A 19,133-nucleotide genomic window follows, 5' to 3' on the forward strand; every position below is an offset into this window, starting at 1 on the left:
GGGAACAATCTTTTCATTCTGCACAGCAGGCTGAACTGGGGTGTATGGGAAATAGCAGGCAAGAGCCTGGAAGGCAAGGTAAATCTAGATCAGAGAACTATCTGATGATCCACTGTGTAGATGTGGGCAACAGAGAAAACATCATTGTTTTTAAGCAGGAATGATATTTTCAACTGGGTGGCTGACGATTGAATTTCGGAGAAACTGTAAACCTGCTGCTAGGTTTATAAAATATTTTCATTTTAAGACAACATTTCCCTTTAGGACTTACGAGTGGGTTCGTAGTTTGGGCAAGATTTGAGAGTGGATTAGAAATCTCTCAAAAAACTAACAAAAGGCTTGTCATGAAGTTGGGAAAGTGCACATCCGCCTATCTATTTAATCATATTCTTCACTAACAGAGGATGTGGTTGAAACCCATACGTCCTTGTATTTGAGGAAAAGGACGGACACTCAAACAGAAAATGGTGTCCTTACCCAGCCACTGAAAGCATTCATACTGACAAAATTAAAAAGAGCCGATTTCTGAATTTTGTTTCCAGATGGGACAAAACTCAGGGATCTTTGTCATGCCAAATGGCAGCGGCTGCTATAGATGTGTAGATTAAAGAACAAGTGGGGCGGTTCTGGTTGTCAGCCTTGGTGGTGAGAAGAGCACGCTCAGATCAGCCAAACTGAACGGAGCAGCGTGAAGGCTGTGACTCCCTGGCCTTGCTCTCCAAGTGAGCCTTGTCTCCCCTCTTCCCACAGATAACACCGCGGGGGTGTATGCCCGGCGCGGAGGGTTCAGTCGGCAGAAGCAGGATTTGTACCTCCTGCCCATCGTGATCAGTGACGGCGGGATCCCTCCCATGAGCAGCACCAATACCCTCACCATCAAAGTCTGCGGGTGTGACGTGAACGGGGCGCTGCTGTCCTGCAACGCGGAGGCCTACATCCTGAACGCCGGTCTGAGCACCGGGGCGCTGATTGCCATCCTCGCCTGCATCGTCATTCTCCTGGGTAAGGGATCTCCCCGGCCACCCGTGGGGAGGGCCTTTCAACCAGATGCCCATCCTTGACACACGTATATTCCTCAAGGTATATGTGCTATAGACTGTGGATGGTGACTGCCTGCTCATCTATTTCAGGATGTGGTGGGGGGAGCAGGTGACTTAACAAGCATTAGAGCAGAGTTGGGGGAACTTTGTAATGAGCAAATTGCTGGCATCACCAGACTGCTAGCAGAATACATCTGGGGGCATCAACAGGGGACCGGGTAGAACATCAGAATATTTTGCAGGAGAGGAATTTAGGCAGAGACATAGTATATGAACAACCTTTTGCCTTATAAGAAGAGAGAGAAGAGTTAGAGGTAGACAGAATAATTGTGATGTCAAAGACAGTCTATGGAGGACTCAAGGAACTGGATGAAGATTGGCCTGGCTGAAGCTGGATCTTGGCTCCACGCCCCCTGCCCAGTTGTCATATGTAATATCTGGGTATACGCCTCAGCTCGGAGGGACCTGGGAGACGCTTTTCCTGCATTTGCCTGCTGAGTTTGGTGCCCTTCTTCCTCACATCATCCCATCTATAGTTTACTCTGTAAGAGCAGGAAAGCCTCAGGAAGATTGCGTCAGTAGTCCCAAAGTCTCAGAACTCATGCATGACAAAAAAGTCAGGATTCAAACCTAAGTATGTCAGACATCAATTTATACTTGTTCCATGATGGTTAGTTGTCTACTGAATGAATTAATGGATCCTCGATGCATAGGGAAGAGCCAACGAGTTGAATTCAACAAACACTTAATGAGTATTTTCAGGATACCAGGCCCTGTGTTCAGCCCCGAGGGATAAAGAGAAGAATTATATAAGATCTCAGAGATCAAAAAGTTCGCCATCTATTGAGGAAAATAGGCATGAGCAGATAAATACAGAGGCACATGGTGAGCACCATGATGGGGATATGAACATAACAGGCAGTGGGGGCATAGGAGCAGAAAGTGCCTGACATTGAGTGGGAAGGTCAGAGACATCTTCCTGGAGGATGTAACACACCTATCAGATGCTGAGTGTTCTGTCTGATGGATGGGTAGTCCAAGCAGAGGGGGCAGAAAACAGGAATGTTCTGAGAAGTTCATAATTGAGTGGGGGAGGCAGATGTGTGAACAGTGTAACACATGTCATGGTGATGGCCAGGTGGATACATAGAATGGATACCAGTAGTCCTGTCTGGTGTCAGAATGGGATATCAGGAGGATTTTTGTGATGAAAGATTAAGAGTTATCCAAGCAAAGAAAGTGAAAAGGAGTGATCCTGGTGAAGGTGTTGTTAGGAACTAGGCACAGGGGAAAAACACTGCCTAGTGAGCGCTGGAAGCCGTTCAGAGTCTAGGCAAGTGCACACCCTCATCCTGCATCCTACAGTGGATCCAGAGAGGCTCTAAGGTCACTTGCCACGTTCAGTCACGAACATTTTCTGCAGTCTTGCTGAGTATGTGGTTGCTGTTGTTTGGTTGCTAAGTGGTGTCTGACTCTTTTATGACCCCATGGACACCATGTGACCCCATTCCAAGCTTCTTTGTCTATGGGGTTTTCCAGGCAAGAATACTGGAGTGAGTTGCCATTTCTTTTTCCAAGGGATCTTCCCGACCCGTGTCTCCTGTACTGGCAGGTGGATTCTGTACCACTGAGCCACCAGGGGAGCCCATGTGTTCCAATGAAAGACTGTAGAAGCCTCTTACGGGGAAGTGAGGGGATTGTCAGAGGAATGAAGCAGTGGCTGAGCTTTCTTTGTAAGCAACTCTGCTCACTTACCTAGTTGGCCTGAGTTTAGTGGAATCCCTCTCTCAGAGAAGAGACAATAACAGTGGTTTCGTCTGGAGTTTCAGCTGACACTGTTTTCTGTTCAAACAAATAGAGATTTGTTATTTTTCTGTTGGGGGTCTTTATAAGCTGCCTCTCTTCTATATGGTGGTCTGAAGAGAGTCTAGCCATGCTTACGATACAGTTTCTTATAAAGGTGTAGTGGGTTCAGTGCTGGCCTCACCTCAGAGCTCTTGCAACCTCTTTTAGACAGGACCTCAAGTCTCCTGTGTCCTCATTTGTAAACTTTGGAGAGGCAGCTACCTTCCTTTGCAAAAAGAGACAGGCATAAACCACATTTAAGAGGCTGCAGACAGACAGACATATTTAGAATCTTCCTAATTCTTTGGAAGATGACTTCCAAATAGTATCAGATTGGTTTGTAAAAAGCTCACAATAGTTCCAACTTGCCGGTTTGTTTGGATGATATTTTCTTGGCAGCCTTTTTGCAGAGGAAGAGACAGGTGGAGGGCAGCTTTTGCACATCTTTGAGCATTCCAGGTAAAGCACTCATTCCATAGACTGGTCCCTGTTCTGAAGCATGTGTACTCCATGCTTTAAGGTAAGCAGAGTTCCCCTGGGAAAAGAACCCCAGAAGACTGGACTTAACCTTTGCTTCCTTTGTCTTTCGCTTTAGTCATTGTAGTGTTATTCGTGACCCTGAGAAGGCAAAAGAAAGAACCACTCATCGTCTTCGAGGAGGAGGATGTCCGTGAGAACATCATCACCTATGATGACGAGGGCGGCGGGGAAGAAGACACAGAAGCCTTTGATATCGCCACCCTCCAGAACCCCGATGGTATCAATGGGTTTATCCCTCGCAAAGACATCAAACCTGAGTATCAGTACATGCCTAGACCTGGGCTCCGGCCAGCACCCAACAGTGTGGATGTGGATGACTTCATCAACACGAGAATACAGGAGGCGGATAATGACCCGACTGCCCCTCCTTATGACTCCATCCAAATCTATGGTTATGAAGGCAGGGGCTCCGTGGCTGGGTCCCTGAGCTCCTTAGAGTCAGCTACCACAGATTCAGACTTGGACTATGACTACCTACAGAACTGGGGCCCTCGGTTTAAGAAACTAGCGGACTTGTATGGTTCCAAAGACACTTTTGATGACGACTCTTAACAATAACGATACAAATTTGGCCTTAAGAACTGTGTCTGGCGTTCTGAGGAATCTAGAAGATATGTAAACAGGTATTTTTTTAAATCAAGGAAAGGCTCATTTAAAACAAGCAAAGTTTTACAGAGAGGATACATTTAATAAAACTGCAAGGACATCAAAGTGGTAAATACTGTGAAGTACCTTTTCTCACAAAAAGGCAAATATTGAAGTTGTTTATCAACTTGGCTAGAGAAAAACCACTTGGCATACAAAATATTTAAGAGAAGGGGAAGTCTTAACAGTGAACTCACAATGAAGGGAAATTGTTTATGTGTCATGAACATTGAACTCTTTTTTTTTTTTCTTCTTTTTGTTTTTAATTTGTCAAAGATGCTTCCACAAAATTAGAAAGGACAACAGTTCTGAGCTGTAATTTCGCCTTAAACTATGGACACTCTATATGTAGTGCATTTTTAAACTTGAAATATATAATATTCAGCCAGCTTAAACCCATACAATGTATGTACAATACAATGTACAATTATGTCTCTTGAGCATCAATCTTGTTACTGCTGATTCTTGTAAATCTTTTTGCTTCTACTTTCATCTTAAACTAATATGTGCCAGATATAACTGTCTTGTTTCAGTGAGAGGCGCCCTATTTCTATGTCATTTTTAATGTATCTATTTGTACAATTTTAAAGTTCTTATTTTAGTATACATACGAATATCAGTATTCTGACATGTAAGAAATGTTACGGCATCACACTTATATTTTATGAACATTGTACTGTTGCTTTAATATGAGCTTCAATATAAGAAGCAACCTTTGAAATAAAAAAGATTCTTTTTTAATTCTGGGTTTGATTCTTAACATTGAAAATAAGTATTTCTAATTACCCATTTATAATTCTAATTTAAGATATTTGTGATATTTTCATAACCCTATTTATGATCTGTTATAGTCTGCTGATTTTGTTGTTTATTTAAAATTGGATATGTTTTACAAATATTTTTTTCAGACAAGATTCTGTAACTGTGTAAAGCTTTTTTGTACATTCTTGGTGTTAGCTTCTTAGCTTTTCTTCACACACATCTGTCAAAGAAGGATGCTAAAGATCTAGGTCAGTCTATGATTTTGCAATACTTGTTATATAATATGCACTTATCTTGTATATCAGTAATTTGATGGTTATGAGAAATGAATCCATGTAGGAATGAATCTATTAGAACTCTAAAGTTCAGGATGTGGATATTATTGCCCCATACCGAGCATTTGGGGGTTGGCGGGGGTGAAGAGTAAAAAATATACATTTGCCACATGTAGTTATCAGATCAGACCTCCAATGTTATTCTAGTTTTCCTTACTTTGATCTTGCCAGGCTATCATAATGACTCTGACAGTTGAAACTGTTTCTTTTTCCTTTTATAATTGTAACCCCTTTTAAAACAATGTGGCATTTCAAAGCTTGATCAAAGAAAGAGCAATTCATTTCTGAACCTTTGTTTTAAAATATGCTTTGGGCCATAAGCTCAGAATGAGGGCAGGGACCATGGTGGGATTCTGAGGTCAATGCTATTTGTGAGTATGCCTGCAGTCTCCTGCAGTCCCATCTTGCTGCCTAGGGGTTGGGACTTCTGTGAAGGATGCTTCACCTGCTCTGTAGGGCCAAAGGTCAAAACATAGCAATACTTGGGGAAAGAACACACAGGTCATTCTGTGCTGCAAGTGCTTTTTCTCTTTCCCCTAGACATAGGGCTCATGCTTCCTCTTGGATTGCAGATAATTTTTAGATTATCTTCTCTTTTTTTAAACTTTATTGTGGGAGTTTGTTTCAAGCAGTTTCTTGATATCCTGCTACAGACTATTTTTATGATTCAGTCAAAATGCATACAAACAGAAATGTTTTGATGAAGTGCTCACTTCCACATTCCTTTGCGTTTGAATCAAATTGTCTGAACACTTCAATGGAATAAATTCTGTGGACGATGTCACTTTGGAATCTTTCATTTCAGTGAAGGATTGCACACTCTCAATACTTCCATAATGACAAGTTTTGTTCATTTTTTATACAGTTTTTGTAATCCAAAGAATATTTTGCTAGGTTTGCACAGATCTCCAATTGAATTTGAAGTGAAGAAATAATTCAAAAGGAAAATGAATAGCACTTAAACAAGTATACAGCTGTAAGTAACCCCGTCACCGTGGATGATCCTTTTTTCTAGGAATGTATTTGGATTAGATTTGACAACTACATTTTCACATTTTTGTGTTTAAATTTTTTTTAAAAGGCTGTTTACTTTTTCAATAGTTAAAATACTTCTTTTTCATTTTTTCCCTTTATCTTCTTTTTTACTTTAAGCCTCTATTGTTTGTAGAACCCTCTTAGAAGCTCTCAAATAAAGTGTCTTTCCTGACTAGTGGAGTCCTTTTTCATTTGGAACATATTCCCTTAAAAGCGAGCTTTAGTTTAAGTGGTGCTTCCTTATTTCAGTATAAAGTAATCACTGCATTATGACATGGATTCAGCTCAGGAAAGGGCACTGCTTTATTCTTCTTGTCCTTGGTAAGTACTGTTTCATCTGTCATTCATTCACTCATCAAAATGTATTTTGTAGACCCTGTAGTAGTTTCTCAAGGATACAGAACGAAGAACTTTCCTTGATATGTTCTAGTCTTTCCAAACTTGTTCCAAAATACCTATCCTGTTAATCACCTATTTGCCTCTGTACCCACCCACCTCTCCAGGTAGGTGCATCTGGCTATTTCCTATCCTTAAGGGTTGAGGGAAGGAAACAAATCAAAGGCATATCAGAAGATGGTGAGATGCTGACCGTGAATGGAGGACCTTTCTGGATAGATCTTGTCTTTGCCAAGTTGCATTTTATAAACCAGTTTTCCCAGCATGATGGGGAAAGTAAGAGAGCAGATGAGCTACATTTCTTGGAGACCTTATTAAAAATTACACACTCAGGTTGCCCAGAGAGGATAGCCTTGTGAATCAGATGGGACCTGGTCAACAGTATTTGAAATTGCTCCTGGGTGATTATGCAACGTCCTTCATCTCTTTGAGAGCCTCTGGAGGACAGCAAGGGGTGAGTTGGGATCTCTGAGAAGAGTATTGAAATCTATCTGGCAGGCAGTGTGGACACATTAGGATCATAGAAACCTAGAGGCATGTCAGGAGGCTTTTTATGAATGTCAAACTGTGACATAAGTATTCTAAAGTAATTCAGTAAATTGGTGATGGAAAAGAGTCAAGGCTTTGCTGCTTCTGCACTGCTGTCAACTTGGCCTAGCCTATCATCTTCTCTGACCTGGAAGATGGAAATAGCCTCTTAAATTGATCTCCTGCTCCCAGCTTCTCCACAAAGAAGCCAGAGGGATACAAGCACCTAACTCAGACCACCTGACTTCATACCTTAAACCTCTTCACTGGCTTTCCAAAGTCTTAAATATTGCTTTACATGGCTGCTACTGCTGCTGCTAAGTCGCTTCAGTCGTGTCCGACTGTGTGACCCCATAGACGGCAGCCCACCAGGCTCCCCCGTCCCTGGGATTCTCCAGGCAAGAACAGTGGAGCGGGTTGCCATTTCCATCTGTAATGCATGAAAGTGAAAATTGAAAGTGAAGTCGCTCAGTCGTGTACGACTCTTAGCGACCCCATAGACTGCAGCCCACCAGGCTCCTCCTTCCATGGGATTTTCCAGGCAAGAGTACTGGAGTGGGGTGCCATTGCCTTCTCCAAATTTACATGACTGGTGCCTTGCAAATCTCACCAACTTCTTCACCTTCCTCCATTCTCCTATCAGTGCGCTGTGATCCAACCACCCTGGCCGTCTATTACCTCCTCATACATGCCCCTCTTTCCATCTAAAGTGGTTCATCCTCTGTTGGTTTCCTTTGTATCGATTACAACTCTGTAAACTTGTTTTGCTTATTGGCTTTTCTTTTGTCTGTGAGTCTGAATGCCCCACCAGAATGGAAGCCTCAAGGGAGTAGAGGTTTTATCTTCCTATTGTATGCCCAATCCTTTGCATTGTGCCTGAAACACAGCAATCAATACTTGAATGGATGATGGTACCCAATAAGGCAGACTGATTGGGATTTGATGACAGATTAGAGAATGCCTGTGTGATACTAAGCTTTCTTTACCTGAGAAATTGAGTGGATTGTGATCTTGGTATGTGAGATTGTGAATCTAAGAGGAGAAGTGGTGTGGGGGCAAAGAAGTTGAATTAAGTTTGGGTTGGACTTGTAAATCGCAGGTGCTTCTGTGGCAGCTATGTGGAACTAGGTAATGAGAAATATGGATTTGCCTTTTAGCTCACTAGAGAAGTAGGGCTGGGCATGTGGAGTAAGCCTTATCGGGGGTGAAGTCTCAGGAGTGACTGTATGTCTAATTGGGTTTCACTGCTCTCTCCCAACTTAAAAGGAGTGTTTTGATGGTAATGTAAGTCCCTCTGGTGTCGAAGAGTAATGCTGGCTTTAGTTTTATTAATAAGGATAATTAGTAGGCATAAACCTTATTCATGTATGTCAAATGCTTTGAAAAATAAGAAGGGGATATTAATTAATGCATTAATTTTTTCTTCAATTAATGAGGCTTTTTTTTGAGCCTGTACTGTGTGGGAGAATGTGTACTAAATACACAACACTGATTCCTATGAGAAGATAAAGGATATGCTATGATCCTCACCTTACTAGACCAGAGAGGCTAACCATCTCCTTAACACACACACAGGAAGTGACTGTCAAAGCTGGATAGGAATAGATTCTGTTTCTCCCACCTGGTATCAAGCACTTATCCTTTAAAGAGCTAACCATGGTAGCTATTCCTCATCATTGGTGACTTAAGCTCAGGCCTGGCAGTAAGAACTTGGGATGGATAAGTACTTTGAGCTGCCATTCACCACAGAGTTGGACAACGGGATCCAGCCACAGCTCTGAATGCCTAGCCTGCCTTCCAAGTCCAAAGTGATTCATGAGACAGGATTGTGAATTCTTTCTGCTGGGGTTTGAAGTCTTTTTACAAGATGGCTGTTGAAAATCAAATATAAAAGAAACAGATAAGGCATGTCATAGCTGTTTGTAATATGTTTCAGAGAGAAGTTTGATATTTCATCCTCTTCATTGCAATAAAACTGTGCTGGCGGGAAAAGGTCAATGTCTAGAGCCTTTGTCAGGCCCCAGTAGACTGGGAGGAAGAATTGAATTTTCATCTTGTAGACTAACTTGGCTGATCATTTTTAGGATCACAGGGCATTCTTCATTCCAGGTGTCATGATACATCTTTACATGTGATTTTACAGTTATTTGCCGCTTGAATCAGCTGAGGGATGGCATATGGTCATCTCTCACAGGCTCACAGAGGCAACACAAGTCTAAGGCTCAAACCTCACAAACCTCAAATCTTCAGCTCAAGAGTAAAAGCTGCATACTACCCATCTTTGTTCAGTGGGCATTCATTGCACCACTGGGTGTAAAGCCTGGCTCCAACACTTACTAGCTGTATGACTTTGGCTAGATACACTGACTTCTCTGAATATCTTTTTCTACAAATGTGCAATGCAAATAACATGGCCTGTGGTGGTAATGAATAAATGAGCTCATGTTTCTAGAGCCACTCATATTCTAGAACAGGGCAAATATTTAAAATAAGGTAGCAATTATATTATTAGGATGAGTATCCTTTTCCCAGTCCCAGGTTGCTGAATAATGTAAGGGAAGAATTTCCTTTCTTTATACCTCCTTTTTCCTCTTCAAAATCAATTCACTCTCATCATTCTAGCCTGAGCCAACAGTAGAACATAGCTTGGCATACCATAGCTTAGATAGGCAGAGTTTACTACCACCAAATATATATATATATATAGTTGTTGTTGTTCAGTTGCTTAGTTGTGTCTGACTCTTTGTGACCCCATGGACTGCAGCATGCCAGGCTAATTATAATATATACAGTGCATGTATATATTATGTATTTACATATATATATAAGGCTAATTACTTGGTCGATGAATTCATCTGTTTGACTACAATGTATCGCATATTGGCAAAGCACCAGGTAAAATAGGTTTTAAATGTTTCATTCAGTTCAGTTCAGTACAGTCGCTCAGTCGTGTCCGACTCTTTGCGACCCCATGAATCACAGCACGCCAGGCCTCCCTGTCCATCACCAACTCCTGGAGTTCACTCAAACTCATGTCCATCGAGTCGGTGATGCCATCCAGCCATCTCATTCTCTGTCGTCCCCTTCTCCTCCCGCCCCCAATTCCTCCCAGTATAAGAGTCTTTTCCAGTGAGTCAACTCGTCGCATGAGATAGCCAAAGTATTGGAGTTTCAGCTTTAGCATCAGTCCTTCCAATGAACACCCAGGATTGATCTCCTTTAGAATGGACTGGTTGGATCTTGCAGTCCAAGGGACTCTCAAGAGTCTTCTCCATCCCTGCAGTTCAAAAGCATCAATTCTTCAGCGATCAGCTTTCTTCACAGTCCAATTCTCACATCCATACATGACCACTGGAAAAACCATAGCCTTGACTGAGCGACTGAACTGAACTGAACTGAACTGAGTAGACGGACCTTTGTTGGCAAAGTAATGTCTCTGCTTTTTAATATACTATCTAGGTTGGTCATAACTTTCCTTCCAAGGAGTAAGCGTCTTTTAACTTCATGGCTGCAATCAGCATCTGCAGTGATTTTGGAGCCCCTCAAAATAAAGTCTGACACTGTTTCCACTGTTTCCCCATCTATTTCCCATGAAGTGATGGGACCAGATGCCATGATCTTTGTTTTCTGAATGTTGAGCTTCAAGCCAACTTTTTCACTCTCCTCTTTCATCAAGAGGCTTTTTAGTTCCTCTTCACTTTCTGCCATAAGGATTAGAAGACAATAAATAAATTTACATGATTATGAATTGTGTTTAATTGGGTAGAAACTATGTATCAAGTGATACATGAAATTTGGATGAGGTTTCAAGAACTGCACAAACTTTGACATTTTTAATACAGTGAATTTCATATTTGATATATCTTTGCTCATTTGTTCAAATAATGGGAATCCTTTTTAATAGACATAACTCTGAAAATATTTAGATTTGAAGACATATAATTTTATTAGAATACTTTTTTTAAAAAATAGCAATCCTGATGAGTTTAATTTAACCACAATTTTTACTTCATTTGGCACTCAGGAAATTGGAAATTATTTCATTCTATGGTAATTTTCTTCCTTTTTTTCTCCAAACACTAACTGGGATGTGAATGAAATAATAGTGCTTGGAAATATAATTTTCAAAATGCTTTTTCTGATAAATTAGTAAAGAGGTGGTTAGTTTGAAAATGGTGACCAAACTAGATCAGTGGGGGACCCACCTTTCTCTCTCTCTCTCTCTTTGGATCCCTAGCCCAGAATAGGTGCTGAGTAAATGTTTGGGGTAGGAATATAAGGATGAATGGGCAAAGGAAAATAAGTCCTTCATTTTATGATCTAGGTACTATAGCATTTTAAACTACTAGAAATATGTACTCGGGGATTTCTCTGGGTACCTTGCCTCCACTCCGCCTCCATCAAAATGGTACTATTTTTTACAGTACCATTAATAATGCTTTGTATTTAGATGTGACATGACTGGATATTTATCCAGCACACAGTCAGATCAAATTGGGCCCGGATGCACAGAGCAGATCACTGAAGTGTCCTCTGATAATCTATGTGACTTCCTAGCCCTGGAACTCTACTTAACGTCTGTGGGTCTCATTTTTTTTAATACAGTGGGGATATGTAGTCTCTGGCAATCCTCCAAGAACTCTAGGAATGACTGGCCTAGAATAGGAAAATAACTAAATGTATGACTTGCTGCACAAATGAGAGATTTTATTGTTGTTTCTGCTGTTATTTGGGCTGTTTTCTACCATAAATTGATCTTTCTAGCATCTGCAAGAGGTAACCTCAGATCCAAAGTGAAGTCAAGAGAGATTTGGTTTCTCTTTTGAAGACTTTGATCCGGTAGCCTTAGGGTAGGCTTTAAACTGCCTCTAAGAAATGGATACTGCATTTTGCTGTGTAAGGACTGTGGTCCCACGGGTTCTCCCAGATTCGCCTCTCAGTTTTGCTGCAGATACTCAAGTCCTTTATATAAAATGGCAGAGTATTTGCTCATAACCCATGCACATCCTCCCATCTACTTTACCTCATCTCTATATCATTTATAACACCTAATTCAATGTCAATGTTATGTAAACAGCTGTAAATACAATGTAAATACTATGTGAATAGTTGCTGACCTGCAGCAAATTAAATTTTACATTTTAGAGTTTTCTGGAATTAAAAAAAAAATCCCCAAAAATTGAATCTGCGGATGCAGAACCCACCAATGCAGAGTGTCAACTGGACTCATTTTCAAGTGGAGGCTATGAGAAATAGTCCACGGGCTTTCCTGGTGGCTCAGAGGTTAAAGCGTCTGCCTCCAATGCGGGAGACCCTGGTTCGATCCCTGGGTCGGGAAGATCCCCTGGAGAAGGAAACGGTAACCCACTCCAGTATTCTTGCCTGGAGAATCTCATGGACGGAGAAGCCTGGTAGGCTACAGTCCATGGGGTCGCATAGAGTCGGACACGACTGAGCGACAGAACGGAACGGTCCATTGTTTTCCAAGTTTGAATGTGTATTTCTACATTTCTCTGGTGGTTGGAAGAAGAGATTTATTTACATGTCATTAGCAATACTAAAGAGAGAATAGCGTCTTCTTTTAAAATAGTAAACTGATAAAATACACACAGTTCTCCCTCTGATTGGAATCCACTTCCCCTTTGAGGTAGTGCAGTGTTAATTGCTCAGTCGTGTCTGACTCTTTTTTGACTCCAGGGACTGTAGTCCACCAGGCACCTCTGTCCATGAGATTGCCCAGGCAAGAATACTGGAGTGGGTTGCCATTTCCTCTTCCAGGACATCTTCCCCATCCAGGGATAAAACTGGTGTCTCCTTCATTGCAGATGGATTCTTTTATCTGAGTCACCAAGGAATCCTAAAACCATTAGAACACCCTTAGTGTAGAGAGATAGACGTGTCTTTTGTAGTGTTAACTAGGTGACTTTTTGAACACACCTAAGGTTCCAGGCAGAGAAGGCAATGGCAAGCCACTCCAGTACTATTGCCTAGAAAATCCCATGGATGGAGGACCCTGGTAGGCTGCAGTCCGTGGGGTCGCTAAGGGTCGGACATGGCTGAGTGACTTCACTTTCACTTTTCACTTTCACACATTGGAGAAGGAAATGGCAACCCACTCCAGTGTTCTTGCCTGGAGAATCCCAGGGACGGGGGAGCCTGGTGGGCTCCGTCTATGGGGTTACACAGAGTCGGACACGACTGAAGTGACTTAGCAGCAGTAGCAAGGTTCCAGGGGCTGATTGCTGACCATCCAGGGAGGGGAGAGAGGTCAACCACAACAGATTTAATTGCCAATGACTTAATCAGCCATATTTATGTGATGAAGTCTCTGTAAACTTAAAAGCGGAGGGTTCTGTGAGCTTCCAGGTTGGTGAACACGCGAGATTTCAGGAGAGTGGTGCTGGAGAACATGGAAGCTTCATGCCTCTTCCCTTTACATTGGCCTCTGCAACTCTTCCATCTGATTGTTCCTGAGTTATATCCTTTTATAATAAACCAGTTATCTGGTAACTAAAATGTTTCTCTGAGTTCTGTGAGCTTCTCTAGCAAATTAATCAAACCCAAGGAAGGGGTGGTTAGAACCACCAGCCTATCATTCAGTGGTAAGCACAAGTGACAATTTAGACTTGTGACTGGCATCTTAAATAGGGCAGGGGAGGGGCGATAGTCTCACAGGCCTGAATGCTCAGCCACGCGTTCCGGGAAACAAACTCACTCAGAAGGACAATGCAGATAGTAGAGTGCAGTTTCTTATACCGGCGGGCACAAGGCAGAGTCTCCTCTTAGCCAAGGACCCCAACCGACTTTTGTGAAAACCTTATATACCTTAAGTGTACTGCTCAAGCCCACATCCCCAAATTCCTTAAACCTAGCTTGTAAAGTGTTAAAGGGAGATACAATCAGTTTACAGCCATGATTCATAATCAGAAGTGTCATCTGGTTATACATTATAGCCTATACCAATGGGTGCCATAAAGATTACAAAGGTGATTGACTACATAGGGGATTATCACATTCTTTTTGGCGACAGGAAATCTTGGTATGGAATCTGGTATTTATCAGTCTGGGAGGCCAGTTCGGCCGTAGGTATCTTATCCCCATGGCTACCAGGCACATGGTCCAAAGCTCACTGAAAGTGCAAGATGGAGTTTCCTTCTTTTTCAAGATGGAGTCAGCTCAGCCTGTTCCTTTCCTCTCTCAGTCCCATGGTTTTGTAACAACACCATCTCCATAATAGTGTCAAAACCGAGCTGATTTATAGTTTACCTGGGCTTCCCTGGTGTCTCAGACAGTAAAGAATCTGCCTGCAATGTGGGTGATCCGGGTTCAATCCCTGGGTTGAGAATGTCCCTTGGAGAAGGAAATGGCTACCTACTCCAGTATTCTTGTCTAGAGAATCCCATGGCCAAAGGAGCCTGGCGGACTATGGTCCACAGGTCAAAAAAGAGTCAGATATGACTGATCAACTAACACTAACACTATAGGATATCCAGTTTGTATCCAGTAATTACTTGCTGGTGGGGAAATTCCAACCTCCTCCTCCCTGGATCTGGGTGCATAAACCTTTAAAAATACATCTGTTTAGATAAACAATGAGTTATTTAAAGATAAATGCATATTATGTAAATAGTACATATTACTCAAATATGTTGACTGGGCAGAGGGTGGGAAAGAGGGGATATTTCAGTGATCTCCTGAGAGTTTGGACAACATTGGCTATTTATGGATGAAAGAACTGAGGTCTTCGGAGAAGGTGATGGCACCCACTCCAGTACTCTTGCCTGAAAAATCCCATGGACGGAGGAGCCTGGTAGGCTGCAGTCCATGAGATTGCTAGGAGTCAGACATGACTGAGCGACTTCACTTTAACTTTTCACTTTCATGCATTGGAGAAGGAAATGGCAACCCACTCCAGTATTCTTGCCTGGAGAATCCCAGGGATGGGGGAGGCTGGTGGGTAGCCGTCTATGGGGTCGCACAGAGTCAGACACGACTGAAGTGACTTAACAGCAGCAGAACTGAGGTCCTAGAAGATAAGTTATCTTGATTCAAGTGTCAGAGGATTGGTGGTTCAGTGGTTCCACCTTCCAATGCAGGGGATGTGGGTTTGATCCCTGGTAAGGGAAATAAGATCTCACATGCCATGGGGCAACTAAGCCCATGCACTCAACTACTGAGCCTACGCACTCTAGAGCCCATGTGCCACTACAAGAGAAAGCCCACATGCTGCAGTGTAGACCCCAGCAGGCTAAAAAAATAAAGAATCGGAGGACCAGGAAGAGGATCTGGAAAGAAAATATGGGTCTTCTGTTCATGACCTTTCTTTCAGTTCTAGGGAAACCGAACTTCAGATTTACCAAACACTGAGTCAGTTTTTTCCTGGCAGGTGTTTTTTCCCTGCCCAGATACACTGATTTCTCCTTATAGTCATCATTGATCTACTCAAATGACACCTCAGAAAGGCCTCCGTTGACCACCTTATATAAAATATCCCTTCTCTCTGCATTTCCTTTCCAAGCCTGTTATCTCATTTTTTTCTTTCACTGAAATTAGCACTAACTGACGTTATAAAGGATACCTATGTACTGTTTATCATTTGCATCCCATGCCCTACTGTGATGAAAATTTCATGAAAACAGTAGTTTTGTCATGTTCATCTCTATATGTGCAGAATCTAGAGCAGTGTCTGACATATACAAAAGCTCAATAAGTAATTGTTGAACTAATCAATAACAATAAGCATTATCAACCCTAGGTTTTTAGCATACAGTTTTAACCCAGTGAGACTTCATGCAACTATTTCTTTCAGTTCCAATTATTAATAGCAATGATGCTGTCAACAAAATGAGGGTCAGAGAAGATACAGTGTCCCTGCATTCACTCCTTCAATACAGGCATTTCAGATGCTCAGAGCAGTGATTGATCAGCAATTGTTAACTCCTTATCAGAGGTTTTCCCTCTAGCTTTTCCATCATCTAGAAACAGCACCAAAAGATAGGCATCCCCAGTGCTAAAGAATAGACTCTACAGGAAGTGAATACAGCCCTCTGTGAGTGCACAAAGAGTCTTCTGACAACGTTTTCTGGGGTACCCAATGTTTCAGTGAAAGAAAGCTTCAAAATCCCATCCTAATTACCCACAAGAATGTGAAGAGCTTTGCCATGAAGTGAGTTTCTAGTTAATGGGATAGATTTTTTGTTTAAACTATGATGCATTATTAAACCCAGGTGGGGTGGTAGAGAAAGAACCAAGGTAGTTGCTAGTCATTCTGCTAAATGTTAAACACCTGCTCTTACCTGTAATGTATGCAAAATGCACATAATTCCAACCCTCAAAAATCAAATGGCCAATTTATGGGCAGCCTGCTTTGTTCCAGAAATTAGACCCATATAAAATTCAGAACCTTTCCCTTTCAGTTCAGCATAATGGATAGAACTCCAAATGGAATAAAATATTCTAGATACCACTCACCTTGTGGATTTTTTTTTTAACTTTCCAGCAAGATACCTGAAGTCCAGAAGATCCAAATATCCCATAGTCATACTTCTTGTTTGTTTATCAGAAACAAGTGGGGGCAGGGTACTTCTTATGGGCGTGTTAGTTCTCCCTGAGACAGTCTCAGTTTTTGTTTGTGGTTCTAGAGCAAATTTTTTAAATGGCCTTTTATGGATAATAATTAATATGGTTATCCTGACAATGATTTTATCCCACAGTATGTTGACAGTGTAGCAGGTTTTCAGTGGCCCATAGAGGCTTCTCCCACCACTCCGGAAAGGTGATTCATCTACTATAGGAAGAAAAGAAAAAGAAAGAAACTTGAGACTCAATCTCATTAATGTTGAAGAAATACTCTTATGTATCCTCTTCTTCCCTCTTTGCAGGCTTAATTTTTAAAAGTGATTTTTTAAAAGTAACCTTAACCCTCTTTCCCAGGATATATAAATACTGAAGAAAAAAAAAGAGGAATATTGGGTTTATATTGTTTATACAGTTTGATGTTTCACTTAACATATGGGATGTATCCAACATCAAAAGGTCTTTTTAACACTTGCTTAAATTACATTAAATTTCTTACATAATATTATATTGTACGGATGAATCCTCTCTTATATGTTCTTAAATTAGCAGATATTTATTAAACACCTTAATATAAGCTGGATACTCATCACTGTCCAGGGAAAACAACAACAGAAAAATAGACCAAGTGCCTCCCTTCATGTGGAGTAAGTTCTACTGGTGATGTTCAGATGGTAATGAAGTATTGACACAGGTATATAACTTGATAGGAAAATTGTTAGGACAAATGGCTGAATTTCTCCAGCTATTAAATTTTAACGAGAAATAATGGAGGAGGAACCTAGAAATTAAATAAGATGTGGGGTATAAAGCAACCTAATAAAACATGTTGGATCCTTATTCAATCTTACTTGGATCTTTATTCAAGTAAACAAAATGTTCAATAAACACGCATACACACATACACACACAAAGTCAGTTGGATCCTGGCTATTTGATATCATTTAATATTTGATAATAATTTGGCATTATTCATTATGTTATTGCTAGTATGATTCAAATTTTAAAGTTTTTCTTTTTGCTATATATACATACATATATTATGATGTCTAAAATTTCCCACATACAAATTGGGGCTGGGATGTAGTAGGGAACGGTAAGGTATATGGATGAAATAAGATTGTTCACATGTGGGAAGTTGCTGAAGTTATCTGATAGATACATGTGGGCTCACTATACTCTTCTTTCTACTTTTGTTTTATATTTTCCCTAAAGAAAATGTTCATCTGGCTTTACTGTTGTTGCTTGTTGCTATTCTTGATAAGGTTGGGGGGCAAAATCTGCCATCCCAAAATGTGTCACTTTGGCATAAGAATCAATTTAGACTGATTACTTTTAAGGCCCCAAACACTCAGGAAGAACCTTGGCCTTCTCCCTGACCACCTAAAGGAAAGTTCCAGGAAGGAAGGTATATAGATAACTGAACTATGAACAAGGTGTGTGGACAGGAGGAACCTGGCAGACTGCTTGTTAAAATTCTTCTCTGTGTCCCACTGCCTCCACAGAGCTCAGCAAGCCTTTTTTTACCAAACACTTGCTATTTCACCTCCAGGTGAATTGCGTTCTTCCCCTTTGAAGGACCCGGATATCCTCTTTTGTTTTTAGCTAAAGACAGTATTTAAGGATGAGGGTTTCAGCCATTTTGACACATTTCTCCATTTTCCTGGGTCTCTTCCACATATACATGTTATTAACTTTTGTTTTATCTTCTCCTGTTAATATGTCTTACATCAGTTTGACTCTTAGACCAGCCAGAAGAATCTAGAAGGGTAGAGGAACATTTCTCCCCTGTCTACTAATATCTTGCCCTCATACAAGACCAATTGTTTTAGAATAGGATGGCATTTACACATCTGTACTTTTTAAAGCAGTGCCTTAATCTAGCAATATTGGAGCCAGAAGGAAAAAGAAAAATTAGTAATACCAATTCTGCCTTTATTTAGAGAGTTGATATTTTCATCTTGTATTTTTTGGACTAATTTTGACTTTCCAAAAAAAAAAGTTTGCCTTAAGTTTTGTTTATCTTGAGAATTGAATTTTCAGAGCTCTCTTACATTCTCCACCCAAGGCCAGTGCCTCAGGGGAAATCCTTCACCCCTGAACTCTAATGCATGTGCAGAGAGGACTGAGAAGCCTTCTCTACGAATTGGATGTGCATGTGAACTAACTTGGGATCCTGTTGGAAACTGACTCAGCAGGTCTGGAATGGAGCCTGTAGACTGTGACCGAAAATGACAAAACCATCTGAGGTGAGTCATTTCATAACCCACAGGACTCCCCATTAAGTAAACAGAGATTGGAAAAACAAGAGGTCTGAGACTCCTCTTGCCATTAGTACTGACCAGGGCATGACAGCAATCCTGCCCAAAGGAAGCCCCAAACCCAGTTTCTTGAAAATCACCATCTAATTCCTGTCTTACTCTCTATCCTG

At 41.2% G+C, this 19,133-nt stretch overlaps 1 protein-coding gene across 2 annotated transcripts in view; it reads left to right on the plus strand.

The window, feature by feature from the left end:
* Positions 1-4,811, plus strand: part of CDH11 (cadherin 11) — a 90,173-nt gene extending 85,362 nt beyond the window's left edge. For both annotated transcript variants that reach the window (XM_055412622.2, XM_055412623.2), the window contains exons 11-12: positions 751-1,002; positions 3,481-4,811. In XM_055412622.2, coding sequence (XP_055268597.1) covers positions 751-1,002; positions 3,481-3,977 — 749 coding nt within the window. In that variant the 3' untranslated portion in view covers positions 3,978-4,811. The remainder of the gene's footprint in view (positions 1-750; positions 1,003-3,480) is intronic.
* Positions 4,812-19,133: the final 14,322 nt, after the last annotated feature.

This window comes from Moschus berezovskii, chromosome 22 (assembly GCF_049115385.1).
Source record: "Moschus berezovskii isolate FMDL1 chromosome 22, NW_MosBer_1.0, whole genome shotgun sequence".
In the NCBI taxonomy this organism is placed as follows: Eukaryota; Metazoa; Chordata; class Mammalia; order Artiodactyla; family Moschidae; genus Moschus; species Moschus berezovskii.